This window comes from Salvelinus sp. IW2-2015, linkage group LG18, assembly GCF_002910315.2.
Source record: "Salvelinus sp. IW2-2015 linkage group LG18, ASM291031v2, whole genome shotgun sequence".
Lineage (NCBI taxonomy): Eukaryota > Metazoa > Chordata > Actinopteri > Salmoniformes > Salmonidae > Salvelinus > Salvelinus sp. IW2-2015.
Window position 1 is genome coordinate 34968207 of NC_036858.1, and position 20132 is coordinate 34988338.

General features: G+C 45.9%; 1 protein-coding gene across 21 annotated transcripts in view; it reads left to right on the forward strand.

The window, feature by feature from the left end:
• LOC111977543 (dual E2 ubiquitin-conjugating enzyme/E3 ubiquitin-protein ligase BIRC6) overlaps positions 1–20132 on the forward strand; it is a 144940-nt gene that overhangs the window by 14768 nt on the left and 110040 nt on the right. For 12 of the 21 annotated variants that reach the window (XM_070448444.1, XM_070448451.1, XM_070448458.1 and 9 more), the window contains exons 4-15: positions 12918–13111; positions 13281–13401; positions 13698–13780; positions 15211–15433; positions 15645–15811; positions 15921–15979; positions 16087–17601; positions 18145–18294; positions 18571–18820; positions 19156–19316; positions 19563–19694; positions 19896–20027. In XM_070448444.1, coding sequence (XP_070304545.1) covers positions 12918–13111; positions 13281–13401; positions 13698–13780; positions 15211–15433; positions 15645–15811; positions 15921–15979; positions 16087–17601; positions 18145–18294; positions 18571–18820; positions 19156–19316; positions 19563–19694; positions 19896–20027 — 3187 coding nt within the window. The remainder of the gene's footprint in view (positions 1–12917; positions 13112–13280; positions 13402–13697; positions 13781–15210; positions 15434–15644; positions 15812–15920; positions 15980–16086; positions 17602–18144; positions 18295–18570; positions 18821–19155; positions 19317–19562; positions 19695–19895; positions 20028–20132) is intronic. The other 9 variants (XM_070448455.1, XM_070448463.1, XM_070448462.1 and 6 more) reach the window with 4 other exon arrangements.

Genomic DNA, 20132 nt, shown 5'->3' on the forward strand with positions numbered 1-20132 from the left:
CTTCCCTTAAAACATTTTAAAATCTGAAATGGTGGCTTTATTCACAAGATCTGTATCTTTCATCTGGTGTCTTGGACTTGTGATTTAATGATATTTAGATGCTACTATCTACTTGTGAAGCTATGCTAGCTATGCTAATCAGTGTGTGGGGGGATGGGGGGTGCTCCCGGACCCGGGGTAGAGGCTCGTTAGAGGTTAAAAGACGGGACAATAACAAGCCTATCCTCTCATATTATTGAACATGCAACTACTGTAATGAAGCAGACAATGTAATATATCATTTCCAAAATGCACTTTGTGGGATAACACTGTTCTGAAAGACACACTTGATGTGAGCCATTTCATGTGACCGAGATTAACATCTTTGTTAGCAATAGGGGTGTGTTGAGTAGTCGGACAATACGTTTGTCATAACGAATATGGGCAATCTTCTGGATACGATTATGATCAGAGTATTTTTTTTTTAATGATCCGTAACTGGAAAAAGTCACTTTCGGCTACCGACACGCGTCTTTCTCATGTCAGTCATTCGGTTCTACATGGTCTAAATAACTCAACTGTCTTTAAAGAGAATGGCAGGCTGTAAGCCTACGTTGATTCTGCTGCTCTGAATGGATAGTGAAGCTGTATTTCTCCGCCCACTCGCTTCATGTCACCCGATCAGCTTTCATCTAATTTGGCGACAGATTCTCGTGAACATAAAAAAATATATAAAAATCTGCGTAAAAGCAATATAAGCATTTTCCCACAAGACGTTTCCATCATATTGACTTGTTGTGGAGAAAATAGGTTTGAACCCCCCTCCCCAACTTGAGCTAGATGTGAACCCCCACCCCCCCCCAACTTGCTACAAATCATTTGTATCCATCTTTCCACTTCTACCTACACACAGTTAATGTTCTCAGAAAAATATAATAATGTGTGTATGTATACAGTTGAAGTCGGAAGTTTACATACACCTTAGCCAAATGCATTTAAACTCAGTTTTTTGAAATTCCTGACATTTAATCCTAGTAAAAATTCCCTGTTTTAGTGTATTTTAAGAATGTGAAATGTTAGAATAGTAGAGGATTATTCATTCAGTTTTTATTTCTTTCATCACATTCCCAGTGGGTCAGAAGTTTACATACACTCAATTAGTATTTGGTAGCATTGCCTTTAAATGATTTAACTTGGGTCAAACGTTTCGGGGAGCCTTCCACAAGCGTCCCACAATAAGTTGGGTGAATTTTGGCCCATTCCTCCTGACAGTAATGAAACTTCCGGCGCCGACCAAGATGGCCGCCTCGCTTCGCGTTCCTTGGAAAATATGCAGTATTTTGTTTTTTTATGTGTTATTCCTTACATTGGTACCCCAGGTAATCTTAGGTTTCATTACATACAGTCGGGAGGAACTACTGAAATATAAGAGCAACGTCAACTCACCATCGTTCCAACCAGAATATGACTTTCCCAAACGGATCCAGTGTTTGCCTTCCACCCAATACAATGGATCTGATCCCAGCGGCGACCCTATGCGACGCCGTAAAAGGGCAAACGTAGCTGTCTCCTGGTCAGGCTTCGGAGACGGGCACATCGCGCTCCACTCCCTAGCATACTACTCGCCAATGTCCAGTCTCTTGACAATAAGGTTGATGAAATCGAGCACGGGTGACATTCCAGAGAGACATCAGAGATTGTAACGTTCTCTGCTTCACGGAAACATGGCTAACTCAAGAGACGCTAACGGAGTCGGTGCAGCCAGCTGGTTTCTTCACGCATCGCGCCGACAGAAACATACATCTTTCTGGTAAGAAGAGGGGCGGGGGTGTAGCCTTATGATTAACGCGACGTGGTGTGATATAACAGCATACAGGAACTCAAGTCATTCTGTTCACCTGATCTAGAACTCCTCACAATCAAATGTCGACCGCATTATCTACCAAGGAATTCTCTTCGATTATAATCACAGCCGTATATATTCCCCCCAAGCAGACACATCGATGGCCCTGAACGAACTTATCTGACTCTTTGTAAACTGGAAACCACACACCCTGAGGCTGCATTCATCGTAGCTGGGATTTAACAAGGCTAATCTGAAAACAAAACTCCCTAAATTCTATCAGCATATCGATTGTGCTACCAGGGCTGGTAAACCTTGGTCATTGTTATACTAACTTCCGCGACGCATATAGGCCCTCCCCGCCCCCCTTTCGGAAAAGCTGACCACGACTCCATTTTGTTGCTTCCAGCCTACAAACAGAAACTAAAACAACAAGCTCCTCGCTCAGGTCTGTTCAACGCTGGTCCGACCAATCTGATTCCACGCTTCAAGACTGCTTCGATCACGCGGATTGGAATATGTTCCGCATTGCGTCCAACAACAACATTGAATATGCTGATTCGGTGAGTGAGTTCATTAGAAAGTGCATTGACGATGTCGTACCCACAGCAACGATTAAAACATTCCCAAACCAAAAACCGTGGATTGACGGCAGCATTCGCGTGAAACTGAAAGCGCGAACCACTGCTTTTAACCAGGCAAGGTGACCGAAACATGACCGAATACAAACAGTGTAGCTATTCTCTCCGCAAGGCAATCAAACAAGCTAAGTCCCAGTACAGAGACAAAATAGAGTCGCAATTCAACAGCTCAGACACGAGTATGTGGCAGGGTCTACAGTCAATCACGGATTACAAAAAGAAAACCAGCCCCGTCGCGGACCAGGATGTCTTGCTCCCAGACAGGCTAAATAACTTTTTTGCTCGCTTTGAGGACAATACAGTGCCACTGACACGGCCCGCTACCAAAACTGCGTTCTCTCCTTCACTGCAGCCGAGGTGAGTAAAACATTTAAACGTGTTAACCCTCGCAAGGCTGCAGGCCCAGACGGCATTCCCAGCCGCGTCCTCAGAGCAATGCGCAGACCAGCTGGCTGGTGTGTTTACGGACATATTCAATCAATCCTATCCCAGTCTGCTGTTCCACATGCTTCAAGAGGGCCACCATTGTTCCTGTTCCCAAGAAAGCTAAGGTAACTGGACTAAACGACTACCGCCCCGTAGCACTCACTTCCGTTCATCATAAGTGCTTTGAGAGACTAGTCAAGGACCATATCACCTCACCTACCGGACACCCTAGACCCACTCCAATTTGCTTACCGACCCAATAGGTCCACAGACGACGCAATCGCAACCACACTGCACACTGCCCTAACCCATCTGGACAAGAGGAAACCTATTGTGAGAATGCTGTATCACTCACCTACAACTAGCTCATGCAGAGATTTTTGAGACACCCAGTGAGGTACGCCTCACACTATCCGGCGTCACCTCATCACCGAGCCTCGAAGACCACTCTGGAGAGGTGTCGTCTTACCCGCCCCTTGTGCACCATGGTCACGATGCGGGTACTCCTCGCTACCATGCGGCTCTTGCCGCCCCTCACTGTGGTTGTAGGCGGTGATCTGATCTCTGTACTGGTAACCACACACTTCTCGCAAGCCCACCCTGTTATCGTCACCTCGAAACCACTCAGTGGACCCCACAAGGGTGCTGTTCTGAGCCCCTCCTTTTTTTCCCCGATATGTCAGAAAAAACGGAGGCAACTGCCCAGACTCCCTGCTCGCCATAACATTCAGTATCCGCGCTCATCTTCTGGTATTTCGTAGTTTTTTTTCGTACCCCCCACAGCCAGCACACAGATCTCGCGGTCAAACTGGCCCAGCCACTGCATACGCACTCCATGACTCAATATTATCACTATCAACGTTCTCCCCGATTGTCTCTCAACTCTCATCAGTGTAGGCTTGATCTACCCAAACAACACAGACGGCCCTATCCACGCGGAAGCGTCAGGGTGAGGCGGCCCGTTCCGCCTGTCAACTGCGTTATCACAACTACAAACAAAAAAGGATGGTCATTGACGTGTGAACTTCCAGGCAAACATGCAAGCAGGGAGCCACCTCCCCCTACTCCACATACGACGGACAGTAGTGGAGCAGGGTTAGTAAGTTTTAAGATTCCTCGCGCGTTACACAACTCACGGACAAACTGAATATTGGTTCCACCCCACACTATACGACGCACCGCGTAGTAGAAGCCGGTCCCAGCAGCGCCTCTTCAACCTCAGGAGGCTGAAGAAATTCTGCGCATTCGGGCTCACGCGAGAGAGAGGCGACCCTTCACAAACTTCCTTAACGATTGCACAAATCACGGCAGCGGCACGCAGCATTCCTGCTTCGGACCTCGCTGCAATCACCGACCGGTCGTCATGCGCGCGCAACTGTGACTACGGTCCGGCCAACAACCCGTAGATTCCTTCTCCTCAGAGGGACTGAGCGGTCCTGCACAACCGCTAAATTACACCAGGGTATTGGCAAAAGCATCCTGCCCTTCCAGTGGATTCACCTACACCACCTCCGCCAGGATGATGTCGCTCAGGAAATGGCCTATCATCTAGAGATCGATCAAGGACATACAACCACCAAGCCACTGCCTGATCATTATCAACCGCCCATATCCATCATTGCAGTCCAGAAGTGCGCGATACTCTAGAGGGTCAGTACAGGATGCACATTTCAAATCAGCAAGAGGACATGCCTCATATATCGATAACTGAAAAACAGCTTCTATTCTCAAGGCCACTCAGCACTTGATAACCACAAGCCACCACTAACACAATGTATCTTTTGGCCCTCCGGCCTGGAACGCGGCGTACACGGGTACGGAGCCGCTTGCCAACAATCTACCTGACATCAACCATCCAGCCACCGCTTAATTAAGGGAATTGATCTGTACCTGTACTGCGTAAAAATCGGTCATCACCTAGCCAAAACTTTAAACAATGCCACTTATTATAAAGTGATCTTTCACACGCACCCCTACGGCAGGTTCACTCCACTTCTCTCATAATACCTGTCATTATGTACTTATGACATATGTACTGTCCATATATTTCATCTACTGCATCCTTGCTCATGCTCTATACATGTCAAATACAATTGTAACTCATCTTCAGCTCACTTTAATCCTATTGCAACTGCTTGCTGCCTGCCTTTCACCAGTACCCTCAACGATTACTCATGATCGCTCCATATGTAATCTGATGATGAACTTGCTTCACATCCTATATACAATCTACTGCATTCTTGCCATATGCCTCTGGTACCATCACTCCATTTCATATTATCCTTTACTTGTCAACATCTAACTTCTCTTTCATCTCCTACCGTAGCACTGTTTGGATACACGTTCACACGGCTAAAGTAGCTCTGTGCTCGTGCAGCGGCAACGGAATCCTCGCTACTAGGTTGTATAGTCTTAATACTTCGATTGTGATTACCGAACCCTACTATGCACCTCACTCTGCTCGGAGCAACTAAGCAATGCATACTCATATATATAGTCAACTGTCTTCTCCTGCTTCCTTATCACCCGCGGCATGTCTAAAGACTAAGCGATTCACTGCTGCCTTTCTCGTCGCGCGCTTTGTCATCATATATCAGCCTTATGCTCGCTCATGCTGAACGGAATAAACAATTGACGCCTCTTGAGTTACAGGAATAGTCCTGAGGAACAGTCAGCGCTCGTTATACCTCGTAAGTCAGGTATTTGCAGTCGGCCTCCTTCGATGGCTCAGGCGTTGCGCATTACCTCGCGACGTTCTGTTCTTGCACTCGCAGTGATACGCCCTTACCTACCACATGATGACTCAATCACTTGCATTTCAATCATTCGCGCCTTGCATTGCAAGTGGTCTCCAGTCGCTCTTCTGTGCGATGCACTCCAAACATCAAGCCTCGATACACGTACGACTCTGACTTATGTTGCGATCGTTAGATAGCTCACTATCGTCTAGCTGCTCCACCACACTTTTAAGTAACTGAGTTTAGCAATCGAACAATATTCAGTAGGCGGTCCATCAAGTAAGCACTCACCTCGTTCCGAGCAAACTACCAGCCCGTTCATAGCCGATCAAGTCAATCTTTGCGGCGGACACAACCGCTATATGGCGAAACATACAGGCCGCTTAAGTTCTCGCTGACTTGATTGCTCTTGAGATATTGCTTCAATATATCCACATATTTTTCTACATCATGCATGCCATCTATTTTGTGAAGATGGGGCAACGCAGTCCTCCTCCGCAGCAAAGCCCCCCACGCACACATGACTTTAGGACTTCCCTCTGCCCGTGCTTATTCCAGGTTGGCATGGTAGTTCTAACTCTGGGTTGCAAGCCTCCCGCGCTTTTTAACTACCAAACATAACAATGGTAATATTTGAGCCAACAGTTCTATTTTTTGTTTCATCAGACCAGAGAGACATTCTTCTCAATCTTTCGTTCGCCCTATGCGGTCGCAGTTGCAAGAACCGTAGTCTGGCTTTTTGAGTATACCGGTTTTTGGAGCAGTGGCTTCTTCCTTCCTGAGCGGCCTTTCAGGTTATGTCGATATAGGACTCGTTTTACTGTGGATATAGATACTTTTGTACCTGTTTCCTCCAACATTTTCACAAGGTCCTTTGCTGTTGTTCTGGGGTTGATTTGCACTTTTTGCAACGAAGTACGTTCATCTTTAGGAGACAGAACGTGTCTCCTTCCTGAATGGTATGATGGCTGCGTGGTCCCATGGTGTTTATACTTGCGTACTATTGTTTATACAGATGAACGTGTTACCTTTAGGCGTTTGGAAATTGCTCCCATGGATGAACCAGACTTGTGGAGGCTCACAATTTTCTTTCTGAGGTCTTGGCTGATTTTCTTTTGATTTCCCCATGATGTCAAGCAAAGAGGCACTGAGTTTGAAGGTAGGCCTTGAAATACATCCACAGATACACCTCCAATTGACTCAAATGATGTCAATTAGCCTATCAGAAGCTTCTAAAGCCATGACATCATTTTATGGAATTCTCCAAGCTGTTTAAAGGCACAGTCAACTTAGTGTATGTAAACTTCTGACCCACTGGAATTGTGATACAGTGAAATAAACTGTCTGTAAACAATTGTTGGAAAAATGACTTGTGTCATGCACAAAGTAGATGTCCTAACCGACTTGCCAAAACTATAGTTTGTTAAATAAAGGTTCAATTAAAAAAACAACTGGCAGCAACCGCAGCGCAATCAATAGGAGGACAAAAGTGGCTGTTACTGAAAATATAGCTTGTTATGCAAGTGTTGCACACCAACAGATGGAGAAAACCTACACCAGTCGAGCAATTAATTTCAACTTAATTTTAATTTGACTTTACAAACAACAAGAGGGCTTAATTGGAGTCTTCGGAGCCTAGACCTATGTAAAATAACTTAACTGGCTGGGCTAGGTTGTGAGGCTTAACAGCTTATGGCTGCAATCCTGTTAACGGGATGATTTGACAACAGCCAGTGAAAGTGCAGGGCGCCAAATTCAAACAACAGAAATCTCATAATTGAAATTCCTCAAACATACATGTATCTTATACCATTTTAAAGGTAATCTTGTTGTTAATCCCACCAAAGTGTCCGATTTCAAATAGGCTTTACAGCAAAAGCACCACAAACGATTATGTTAGGTCACCGCAAAATCACAGAAAAACACAGCTATTTTTCCAGCCAAAGACAGGAGTCATAAAAAGCAGAAATAGAGATAAAATGAATCACTAACCTTTGATGATCTTCATCAGATGACACTCATAGGACTTCATGTTACACTATACATATATGTTTTGTTCGATTAAGTTCATATTTATATCCAAAAACCTCAGTTTACATTGGCGCCATGTTCAGAAATGCCTCCAAAATATCCGGAGAAATTGCAGAGAGCCACGTCAAATAACATAAATACTCATCATAAACTTTGATGATGAAAGTTACATGTTTTACATAGAATTAAAGATACACTTGTTCTTAATGCAACCGCTGTGTCAGATTTCAAACATCTTTACGGCAAAAGCACAATATTCAATAATCTGAGAACAGCGTTCAGCCACAAAAGGAAGCCATACAGTTACCTGCCAAATTGTGCAGTCAACAAAACTCATAAAAAGCATTATAAATCTTCACTTACCTTTGCTGATCTTCGTTGGAATGCACTCCCAGGATTCCCACTTCCACAAGGAATGTTCGGTAATGTCCATCATTTATGTCCAAGTAGCTACTTTTGTTAGCATGTTTAGTACACAAATCCAAACGCTCGTGCAGGTCCAGCCAAACTTCGGACGAAAACTTAAAAAAGTTATATTACAGGTCAAATAAACTCGTCAAACTATGTATATAATCAATCTTTAGGATGTTATCATAAATATTCAATAACGTTCCAACCGGAGAATTCCTTTGTGTCTATAGAAGTAATGGAACGCAAGTCGATATCATGTGGAATGCGCGTGACCAGGACCTGGCTCTCTGCCAGTCAATAGGCGATGAGTTGAAAATCGACCAACCTCAGATTTCTCACTTCCTGGTTGGATTCCTTCTCAGGTTTTTGCCTGCCATATGAGTTCTGTTATACTCGCAGACATAATTCAAACAGTTTTAGAAACTTCAGAGTGTTTTCTACCCAATACTAATAATAATATGCATATATTAGCAACTATGACTGAGGAGCAGGCCGTTTACTCTGGGCACCTCTGTGCACCCTTCATCCAAGCTACTCAATAGCGCAAGGCACTTAACCCGAATTGCTACTGTTAGTAATACTGGGTAAGATCGTTTGCAAAATTACTAAAATTTAAAGGTTTCCCAAAGTGTGATGCTCAATGTCTCAAATGCAACATCTGTAGAATATCTTGAAGTATATGAATGCACTTCCGTCTCAGCATTGTCCTCTGCCTTACCCTTGTATGCCGTTGTGTTCCTGCCATGCAGAACAACATCCGCCCTTATGGTCATGCTCCAAAGATTTTTAGACACTTTTTATGTAGAGAGATTATGCTCTCACTCTAGAGCTAACCCCATTCAGTTGACTGGTTGATTCTTTATTTTTATTTAAAAAAATTCGATAGGCTGTTGGTCGATCAAGATTTCGTTAGTTGAGAAGTAGCAAACAAACCAAAAAATATAGCCGTTGCTGTCCACGGTTCTGAAACATCCGTGTTCTGTGATTGGCGCCTTGTCCTACACCTTGTTGCTATGTGCATAATAGCAAAGTTAACCAGCATGTTGGTGTTGAGAACAATGCGGAGGCAGCAGCAGAATGAAGAGATGCGAAAACAGCCCTTGTCTTATTGTCTAAGAAAAGTGAGGCGAGAGGGAACCACAACTTAAGTAGTTCTATAATCAAAAGCCTAACTGTTAAATGTGCCTGGCTTTATAAATCATCCATATGTACTGTATCATGAGAAATAAGACAGATCCTGCTTGTGTTGCCTGTTTCAGTATTTGTTTAATAGCCTACTGATTCCATGAACTCCAAGCCTCATGCAACCACGTCATTCGGCTGCTGTTTTTATATTTGCTATGCTCTAATACATTTTTCATTAGAACAGCGGCCAAAAATGGATTCGAATTTATTTAGTGTTTACACTCTTCCAAATTGTCACATTTATATATATATAGTGATGCACTGATATGACATTTTTGGCCGATATCCGTTATTTTCCTTGCCCCCCAAAAAACGATACAGATATTTACAATTTAAGTGGCCTTTTCAACATTCTAGTACAGTTAAATAGTTAACACACACAGACGCAGCGGTCTAAGGCACTGCATCTCAGTGCAAGAGGCGTTACTACAGTCTCTGGTTCCAATCCAGGCACGTTGTCACATTCGGCTGTGATTGGGAGTCCCATAGGGCAGCGCACACTTGGTCCAGCGTTGTTTTTGGCATTTACATGTCCCCATTACCAGTAAAACATAATCAAAACCTTTCTTTCACTTACTTGCTATGCTGTTTCGTTCATTTGTTCAGTCGTTTCATTCTCAACCAGGATTTCATCATGCATGTCAAGCAGTGAAGTTTCAGCTCTGTCTGTCCGTGGCCTCTCTTCCTCGGTGCGCACGTTCACTATGTCCATTTCCATCTTGTCCAGCTGTGTATGTAACATTTCGCGTAAACCCTGTTTCTTGTCTGCATCGACGTAGTGGTCCTTGCAACCATGCTCGATGCTAAGTACGACACAGTAAAGCGAGAATGCCACCCAATTGCCTGTTCACAGCCTGTCGTCAGTTTGGTTGAGCAGGCGTTTCAATGCCATGACAGAGGGTATCGCGTCTGCTGCAGGCGCGGTTGATGAGCTTATTTATCGAGTCAGTTCGAATGGAGCTAGCTAGTGTGTTCATGTTTCAAACATGTTCTCAAATGCCGTTGAAATGGCAGCAGCGGTATGACAACCAGCACATTCATGAGCATGCAATACTACTTTCCTCAGTACAAAATCCTCGTCAACCAACTGTGCTGTCAGACTCGGCATGCTCATGGGGCTGATATCGCTGGTCCAAATGTCAGTCGGGAAGCTAATAGCAGTGACGCTATTACTGTGTAACTCCGGTAGGGCAACATCTGAAAAATAGCGCACTTGGTAGTGTGTACCGGTGCTCGACCAGTCGCGAAAGTCAACATCACCCACGACAGAGAACGGTTGATTGTCAAGGGCAAGGAATTCCATTATCTTGGCATGTCGCCTTTTGAGTTGTCTCGCTGAAATGTTATTACTCTTTCAAATGACTGCTCGGCTTGACTGCTCGGCTTGACTGCTCGAGCCACACAGTAGACATTGTGGGCTCGTTTAGGAATGCTGTGTTGCACGTGTAGCGCAAACTTTTTCGTGGGGCAATCACGTCATGTACCTACGTTATATAGATAAAGCACGTCAGCTTTGACATTGGGTTTTCACATCGGCGCTAAACTAGACATCGGGCCGATGTTGGTATTTTTAGCTAATATCGTCCGATTCCGTTATGTTCACCGATATATCATGCATCCATATGAATAATAATAATAACCCTCTTTCTTGATCTCCTTTTTGTTATTATCATTATAATAAGTAATTGCATTAGTAGGCTTAGTAATAGCAGCCTTGTATAACCACCATCAAACTGTAGGCCTAAGAGCACATCCTCTTTTAGTCTAAATACCGTAACTTATTTAGGCATATATGTCAATACTTATATAGGCTACTGTGTCAGTCATTAATTAGTTCATGTCATCACACAGCATACGAGTCATTAATGATGTGAAATGCAATCATTTTAAATTAAAATAACAAAGCGACCATTGAATAAATAGCTTAAACTATATAAATTGACCATTCCATTTCGGTAATTGCATTTACAAATGCATGTGACTGTTTTTAGTCTTTGCTGTAATAAAGGATTTACAAAAATAATTGAATTTTTACAACACTCTACGCTTAATTTATCTAGTGTTTACATTGTTCCAAATTGTTGGAAATTATTATAAATTATTATAAATTAACAGCATCGGTTTGGCACACACAATATGCACGCAGCGCTTGCTCCTTACCTTGATCTCCAGTATTTTCCACAACGAGTCAAATTTATTCCACACATCTGACTTTCCCTTTACCTCCTGAGCAACCAGTGAACATTCCCCCATTTTTGAGTTTCTATTTCACATGTTGGTGTTGGAGTTTGTTGTAACCAATTTATTGATGTGATTATGATATGCTATAGGACAGGCCCTATTGGTCACGTGCATGCGATGTGTACATGTCATGTAAAGAGAGCAAGGATTATTGAGGGAATAGGGAATGTTTTTCCTAAACAATAGGGATTTCGGAAACAACTTTTTAGTCGGAAATGGCTGTAATTATATTGCTGCTACAGCAACACAGACAGCACGATAAACACTGATGTTTTGTGGTGGTCGCTGCAGCAGGGAGGAGACAACGGGTGCTAGTCTTTTTATTTAATTTGTATCTTCTTCTTTTTTCACAGCGCAGCAAGTTTGAGCCAGGCACAATCAAATCAATTGCGGTCGGACTCCCTCTAGTCACTTGTCTTAATTATTTAATCTAACAGAGCTCTTAAAGCATTAGACAAGCTCAGTGCATATATTTTGGGCGGCAGGTAGCCTAGTGGTTAGAGCGTTGGGCCAGTAACCAAAAGCTGCCATGGTAAAAATCTGTCGTTCTGCCCCTGAACAAGGCAGTTTACCCACGGTTCCCCGGTAGGCCGTCATTGTAAATAAGAATTTGTTCTTAACTGACTTGCCTAGTTAAAGTAAAGTAAAAAAAAATATATAGTTTATTTTGATTTAAAACACGTAAGTGTCTATATATGGAAAAATACGTTAAAACATTTCGACCAATCGATTGGACTAAAGAACAGGTCGACCAAGATCTTTTTTGTTGTTGTCTGGAACAGCCCTGCCTCACTCACACATGACTGGGTGACCTACTTGTTCAGTCTTATTTAAAAGGGATGTCTGTAACAGTATATGTTGTTCTATAACCAGTGAGTGACCCAACACATGACTCTCACAGGTTTTTACTCATGCACATGTTTTAGCCCTGGTTCCATTGCTGAGAACCAGGGCAGAATAATCCCCTCTACTGGCCGTCAGAGTGCCAACCTGCACTCTGTTACATCAAGATAATTTTATTGCCCCATTTCATTTAGCACCCACTGCTTTAGCTTGCTATATTGTGAATGTTTTAACAGCTGCCCCCCATCCTTCTGTATCAAAATAAATACACTCCCCTTGCAAATCCACTGCAGGACCAAGGCCTGATATTTGCAGTTTGCCTAACATCGGGCATCTCTTCCTTGGCCGGATCCCAACTCACACTGCTGTAACAACCAGCTTGATGGATTTGCCTTTTCACTTTCCCAGTGACTCCTCACAGAATGGCATACATTGTATATATGTGAATTTGGGCGAACCCTGGTTGTATACTTTTATCTGCTGTACCAGCAGGGAAGGGATGCAGTATTACTAAAATGACACAAGGAAGGGACACCCTTCTCTCTCCTTCCCTAACGCTGTCTGTCGCTCTCTCTCCAGTGGGCAACAGTGACGTTCCATCTTCCACACCATGTGCTAAAGTTGGTCGCCAGTGCCATCGTGAATGAGCTGAAGAAGATAAACCAGAATGTCGCTGCCTTGTCTGTGGCCTCGTTCATAATGGACAGACTCTCCTACCTCTTACCAAGCGCACGGCCTGAGCTGGGGGTGGGCCCAGGGCGCTCTGTAGATAGGTGAGTAGGACCTTAAACCATGACAAACCTGACCGTGCACCACAGAGGTGTGAAAATCACTGAATTAACTTTTATCTCTCCATTACCAATTTGATGTGTTTTGTTAATTATGTTTTGCCGTCATTTCTGAATTAATAAGGTATTGACTCTTGCTGTCTGTCTCTTTCAGATCATTAATGTACAGTGAGGCCAATAGGAGAGAAACATTCATGTCATGGCCCCACGCCGGGTACAGGTGGGCACAGCCTGACCCTATGGCCCAAGCAGGATTTTACCACCAGGTAGGCAGTGTAAGGACACCATCTCCCATCAGCTCTCTATGTCTCTAATGCTTACATATTCATTTATTTACTATTTCATCCTCCAATTACGTGTTTATCATGCATGCACACTAGTTTGCATGCGGTTTGATAGACACGTTGCTGTATGGCACACTATTGCTAACGCAGTATAAAATATATTTATTGCTGTACATAAAGTGTAATAGATTAGTTGGTTTTTATTGCGGATTGCTGAGCCTCATGGTACTTGACTTGGAGTTTCTCACTGTTTGGAAATGCCTTCTCTCTCTTCGTTCCCTCTGCAGCCTGCTTCCACCGGTGATGACAGGGCCATGTGTTTCACATGCAGTGTCTGCCTAGTGTGTTGGGAGCCCACAGATGAACCATGGTGAGTGACACATACTGTGCATTTGGAAAGTAGTCAGACCCCTTGACTTATTCCACACATTGTTACATTACAGCCTTATTCCAAAATAGATGTAAAAAACAAAAAACAAAAAAACAATCCTCATCAATCTACACCCAATACCCTATAATGACAAAGCTAAAACATTTTTTGTTGTTGCAAATGTATAATTATATATTTTTTAAATCACATTTTAAGTAAGTATTCAGACCCTTTACGCAGTACTTTGTTGAAGCACCTTTGTCAGCGATGACAGCCTTGTCTTCTTGGGTATGATGCTTCAAGCTTGGCACACCTGTATTTGGGGAGTTTCCCCCATTCCTCTCATGCCCTGTCAGGTTGGATGGGGAGCATCACAGCACAACTATTTTCAGGTCTCTCCAGAGATGTTCGATCAGATTAAAGTCCGGCCTCTGGCCCTCGATCCGCCTAGTCCCTGCCGCTGAAAAACACCCCCACAGCCGGATGCTGCCACCACTAAGTTTAACCGTAAGGATGATGCCAGGTTTCCTCCAGACGTGACGCTTTGCATTTAGGCCAAAGAGTGCAATCTCGGTTTCATCAGACCAGAGAATCTTGTTTTTCATGGTCAGAGTCTTTAGGTGTTTTTTTTTCTCGCAAACTCCAAGCGGGCTGTCATGTGCCTTTTTTACTGAGGAGTGGCTTCCGTCTGGCCACTCTAGCATAAGGCATGATTGGTGGTGCTGCGGAGATGGTTGTCCTTCTGGAAGGTTCTCATCTCCACAGAGGAACTCTGGAGCTCTGTCAGAGTGACTGTTGGGTTCTTGGTCACCTCCCTGACCAAGGCCCTTCTCCCCCGATTACTCAGTTTGGCTGGGTGGCCAGCTCTAGCAAGACTCTTGGTGGTTCCAAACTTCTTCCATTTAAGATTGATGGAAGCCACTGTTCCTGGACCTTCAATGCTGTAGAAATGTTTTGGTACACTTCCCTAGATCTGTGCCTCAACACAATCCTGTCTCGGAGCTCTACGGACAATTCCTTTGACCTCATGAATTTGTTGTTGCTCTGACATGCACTGTCAACTGTGGGACCTTATATAGACAGGTGTGTGCCTTGGCAAATCATGTCCAAATTAATTGAATTGACCACAGGTGGACTCCAATCAAGTTGTAGAGTTCAATTTCGAGTCTCGTAACAAAGGGTGTGAATACTTAAGTAAATATGGTATTTCTGTTTTTAATTTTTAATACATTTGCAAACATTTCTAAACCTGTTTTCGCTCTGTCATTATTTTAATACATTTTAGAATAAGGCTGTGACATAACAGAATGTGGAAAAAGTGAAGGAGTCTTAATATATTTCAGAATTCACTGTACACACACACACCACAACCTTCAGATCGCACATTTATTTACCTCAACATAATGATCACGCCCCGGCCTTCCCGTCAGGTCTGAGCACGAGCGACATTCCCCCAACTGTCCATTTGTGAAGGGTGAGCACACCCAGAACGTGCCCCTGTCCGTCACGCTGGCCACCAGCCCCGCACAGTTCCCCACCCCTGATGGCTCAGATAAGATCGCCTGCTACGGCTTCGGCAGCTGCCCACACTTCCTGGCAGCCGCCACCAAGCGTGGCAAGATCTGCATCTGGGACTTGTCCAAGCTCATGAAGGTAAGGCTGTGCAGCGCGGCTAGGTGGGAAACATGTACAGTTTTGTTGATGTCTGCCTCCATGTTTTGTCCTGGATGTCTGGGCCCATTCATCAGACTTAATTGACATGCATACAGCTTATGGCATGAATACATTAATCTATGTGCATAAGGATATTACTAACGTTTGTAAATGTGATTTGAGGATTCATGATGTTTTGTGTTCCCCTCAGGTGCACTTGAAATTTGAAATCAACCCCTACGACCCGGCGATCCTGCGGCAGCTGATTCTGTCTGGGAGCGAGCTGGCCCTGGGGACCCAGGAGTCCAGGAGGCCCACCTTAGCCTGGCTAGAGGACTCCTCCAGCTGCTCAGACATACCAAAACTAGAGGGGGACAGGTACTACTGGACACACCTTTTCTATGTACAGATTCAATGAAAGTTTCAATGGTGTTAAGTGCGTGTAAAAGAGGAAATGTGAGTTTCTTTTCGTTTCTGTCTCTGCCAGTGACGATCAGTTGGAGGACTCCGACAGTGAAGAGCATTCCAGATCAGAGTCGGTGACCGGTATGAAGCCGCTCTTCAAATCTTGTTACTCTTTTGCTCCGTAGACTTTCTAGGTATACGTGAGTTGAGCTATCGCATTTTATTTTTGTCCCCTCTCCTGTTCGCAGGCCACCCATCCCAGCGGGAGAGCATGGAGGTGAGCTTGGGCGTGACGGCACTCAGCCTCCTTCAGCAGCCAGAGAAGCTCCAGTGGGAGGTGGTAGCCAGCGTGCTAGAGGACACCGTCAAGGACCTGGAGGAGCTGGGGGCCAACCCTTCCCTGGCCCAGGTCAAGGCCGACAAGGCCAAGGAGAAGCACGCGGAGCACCACAACATTCCCTTCCCCTGCCTTCTGGCTGGAGGCCTGCTCAGCTACCGCTCTGCCGCCGGCTCCCCGCTTGCCGCCCCACCCCTCTCCTCCGCCCGCCGCACCATGGACGGCCCCCTCAGGACTCAGGGCCCCGAGCTCCCCCATGCCGTGCCTGACCAGGGCCCTGTGGAGATGGAGACCTGCAATTCACCTCCCATGGAGCTGGGCTCGCCAAACCCAGCCGCTCCTGCCGTGCGCAGGACTATGCCTGTGCTCTTGCTTTACAGCATCAAGGAGTCGGACGAGAAGTCGTCGGGCAAGGTGTTTGCCCAGATGAACAATCTGATGAGCAAGGGGCTACACGAGGAGGGCTTCTCCGTGCCGCAGATCATCGAGATGGAGTTCGACACTCACGAGCAGCTGCTGCTCCAGGACCCGCCCATCACCTACATCCAGCAGTTTGCAGACGCTGCCGCAAACCTAGCCTCCCTGGACGGGGACAAGTGGAGCTCGCTGGCGCCGCGGCCCGGAGCCCTGGTGCAGTGTCTGCGGCTGCCCAAGCAGCTGGAAGAGGAGAACCTCTACGTGGACTCCATCACGCCCTGTTCAGACGGCGTGCACTTGCTGGTGGGGCTACAGCCATGCTCCGTGGAGTCTCTCAGCGCCATCAACCAGGTGGAGGCCCTCAACAACCTTAACCGCCTCCACTCAGCCCTTTGTAGCCGCCGTAAGGGAGAGCTCCAGCCCCTGCCCACGCTGGCCAACGGCCACGAGGCCCTTCCCTCCGCCTCTCCGCCTCAGACCCCACTCATCCTGCCCCCCCCTGACCAGCGACAACAGCCGTCCAGGCCCCTGGGAGGCTGTGGCGGTGGGGGCTATCTGGCCCTCTACAAGCTCAACTACTCCACCCGCATTGTCACTCTGGAGGAGGAGCCTGTCAAGGTGCAGCACATCAGAGACCCCCGGGACGCCGTCACCTCCCTCATCCTGCTCCCGCCAGACGTGCTGGACGGGAGGGAGGACGACAGCGAGGAGGCCCCGGAGGAGACGCATCGGCGTGGGCTTAAAAACGGCTCTGGTTGTGGGCCAGGGACTGGTACTAGCAGCACAGCTGCTCCCAGCAGCACCAAGGTGAAGCAGGCGGACGTGGTCGGACTGGGCCACCTGGTGGTCACCACTCAGGCAGGGTACATCATGATCCTGGACCTGTCCACTTTGGAGGTCCTGGCCAAAGTGGAGCCGCCCAAGAAGGACGGGATAGTGGATGAGATTGACCCTTTTGTCGCAGTCACCTACTGCTCCGGGACTGACCGCCTTTGCGCTTGCACTAAAGGTGAGGACGGACGGCTCCACAATCTAGGCTAGAAATATCTCTTCTTAGATTCCCCAGGTTTTAATGGTGCAGATAGTATGTATGATACAACAGTGAAAACGACTGCAGAAAATTAACCTGCGACACCGTCTGTGTGCGGCTGACAATGAGCGAGTCCTGGAGAGTGGTATTTTGGTCTAGGGTTGGGGGATGGGCTACTACTGAAGTTTATATTTAATTTCCCCCCTGAGTCAGGTTTGTCTTTGAACATTTGTATTGTGGTCTGGTCCACCAGCTGTTTTACAGTCTGTGCTGCAGGCTGGCTTTCAACGAAAGCGGAAAAGAAACCAGTTGTTATATGATTTACATTTTTTAAATTTATTCTATAGCAGGCATGAGGGAATTTTAAGGGGAATTACGTTTCCTCTTTGGTAGAACAAAGAGACAGTTGTCGGTGGCCACTTTCTCAGGCTACTTCTTAGACATGTAGCTTTTGGATCTCTTTCATATTTAGTATGTTTTCAGTCTTACTACTGTCATCTAACCCCCCCCCCCCCCCCCCAGGTGGAGAACTTCACTTCCTTCAAATTGGAGGTGTGTGTGACGATATAGATGACGCCGACATTTTTGTCGATGGCCCCCTTTCTAAAGGGTCTGAACAGCTGTTGGAGGGGACCAAGCCCTCGTCCAACCCCTCAAGCCCAGGGATCACAGGTAGGAGATGCAGACCCCGTTACGCTTTACGTCTCTGCTCATTCAATAACTGTCTGCAGTTTGTTGGTAATTTAATAGGTGGTGAGAAAACTGAGTAGTCGTCGCTTATTGGAACCTTCTTTCCATTGAAATCATATGCTGATAGACAACATGAGACTGTCCAGACAGTGAAAAAGCCACGATCACAGTCAAGTTCTTTACATCCTGCGATTAAAAAAAATATATATTATAAAAAATAAGAAATAAATTGCTCTGCCAACCTCCTCTCCCTGTAAGGAGTTGACCTCCTGGTGGACCAAGCGTTGGCCGTGGAGAGCCTGACGTCGCTGGTGGAGCTGACCCGCTTCGAGACGCTGACGCCGCGCTTCTCAGCCACGGTGCCGCCCTGCTGGGTGGAGGTGCAGCAGGAGCAGCAGCAGCGTCGCCACCCCCAGCATCTGCACCAGCAGCACCATGGAGACGCCGCCCAGCACACACGCACCTGGAAGCTGCAGAGCGACAGGTACGGACGTGTGGGCGTGACAGGGTGGGTATGGGTGTGGGTAGAATACTTATGGGGTGTGTGCACTTAGTCACTGAGGCATTTCTCGTAAGTCTGTCCGCAAACGCCACACACATTAATACACAAACACGCTATTTCATAATGGCTGTACATTTTGTATGTTCTCACACACTAGAAATTCCTCATTGAGGACTACATCCACATGTTCCTTTTAACGTTGAACTTCTATGTTGACATAATCTCACAAGCTCCTATTGTAAACAAAAGTAGCCTAGGATATGTTGACTTTTTAAGACTAGAAAGTAGAATCTTATTTGTGTAGGTGAATAATGCGGCCATGTTTTCCTTGTGGGTTGTAGCTCCAGCTGGGACGAGCATGTGTTTGAACTGGTCCTTCCCAAGGCCTGCATGGTGGGCCACGTGGACTTCAAGTTCGTCATGAATGCCAACATCACTAACATTCCTCAGATCCAGATCACCCTGCTGAAGAACAAGGCCCCAGGTCTGGGCAAGGTCAATGGTGAGGACACTCACCACTCTGTTGCCTTGGCTAATTTTGAAAAGACAGTATCTGGAACATATACTATGTAACAGGAGGACTGGTTACCGTAGAGAAACTAGCCTTTTGCAGGGAAATATTGACCATATCATTTATGATCATGCATGACATCACATTTGAGTCTTATTTGTAGATGTCCTTGTCTGCCTCTGCTGCCTACCGTCTCTCAATTCGTCAAAAGAAATATATATATAATTTTCTCTCCAGAGACGGCAGTTGACAGACAGATCTCCTTCCCCCTGTCCCATGTCCTCCATGCCAACGGGGAGAGGAACGGACAGCCGCTTATGCACGACTTCACAGACGACATCCAGTTCATGGACATCGAAGAGACACCAGGTAGGGAGCTGCAGGGACAGACAGCCAGCGTCGATAGACAGACTTTTATTTTTCTTCCTCAGCCGGTGTTTGACACTTATTGTGGGTTGCGTCACCAGATTGTAGATGATTAGCGTTACTGGTGATTTTGAGTGTAAAGCAGCAATCCGAGGGGTTCCTCAGCCAAGCGGAGGTTTCATCACATTGCTCTTCCCCGTACAGGCTCCAGGCTGTGCACCTTCCTAGAGGACCATAAGGAGGATATCCTGTGTGGTCCTGTGTGGTTGGCCAGTGGTTTGGACCTCTCAGGCCACGCTGGGATGCTTAGCCTCACCAGCCCCAAGCTGGTCAAAGGTAACAGTATCTGCAACATTGAGTCACATTGAAGAAATCATACAGACTTGAAAGCATTGGCCACTTTAATAAATGGATGACTAGTTACTTTAATAATGGCACTTT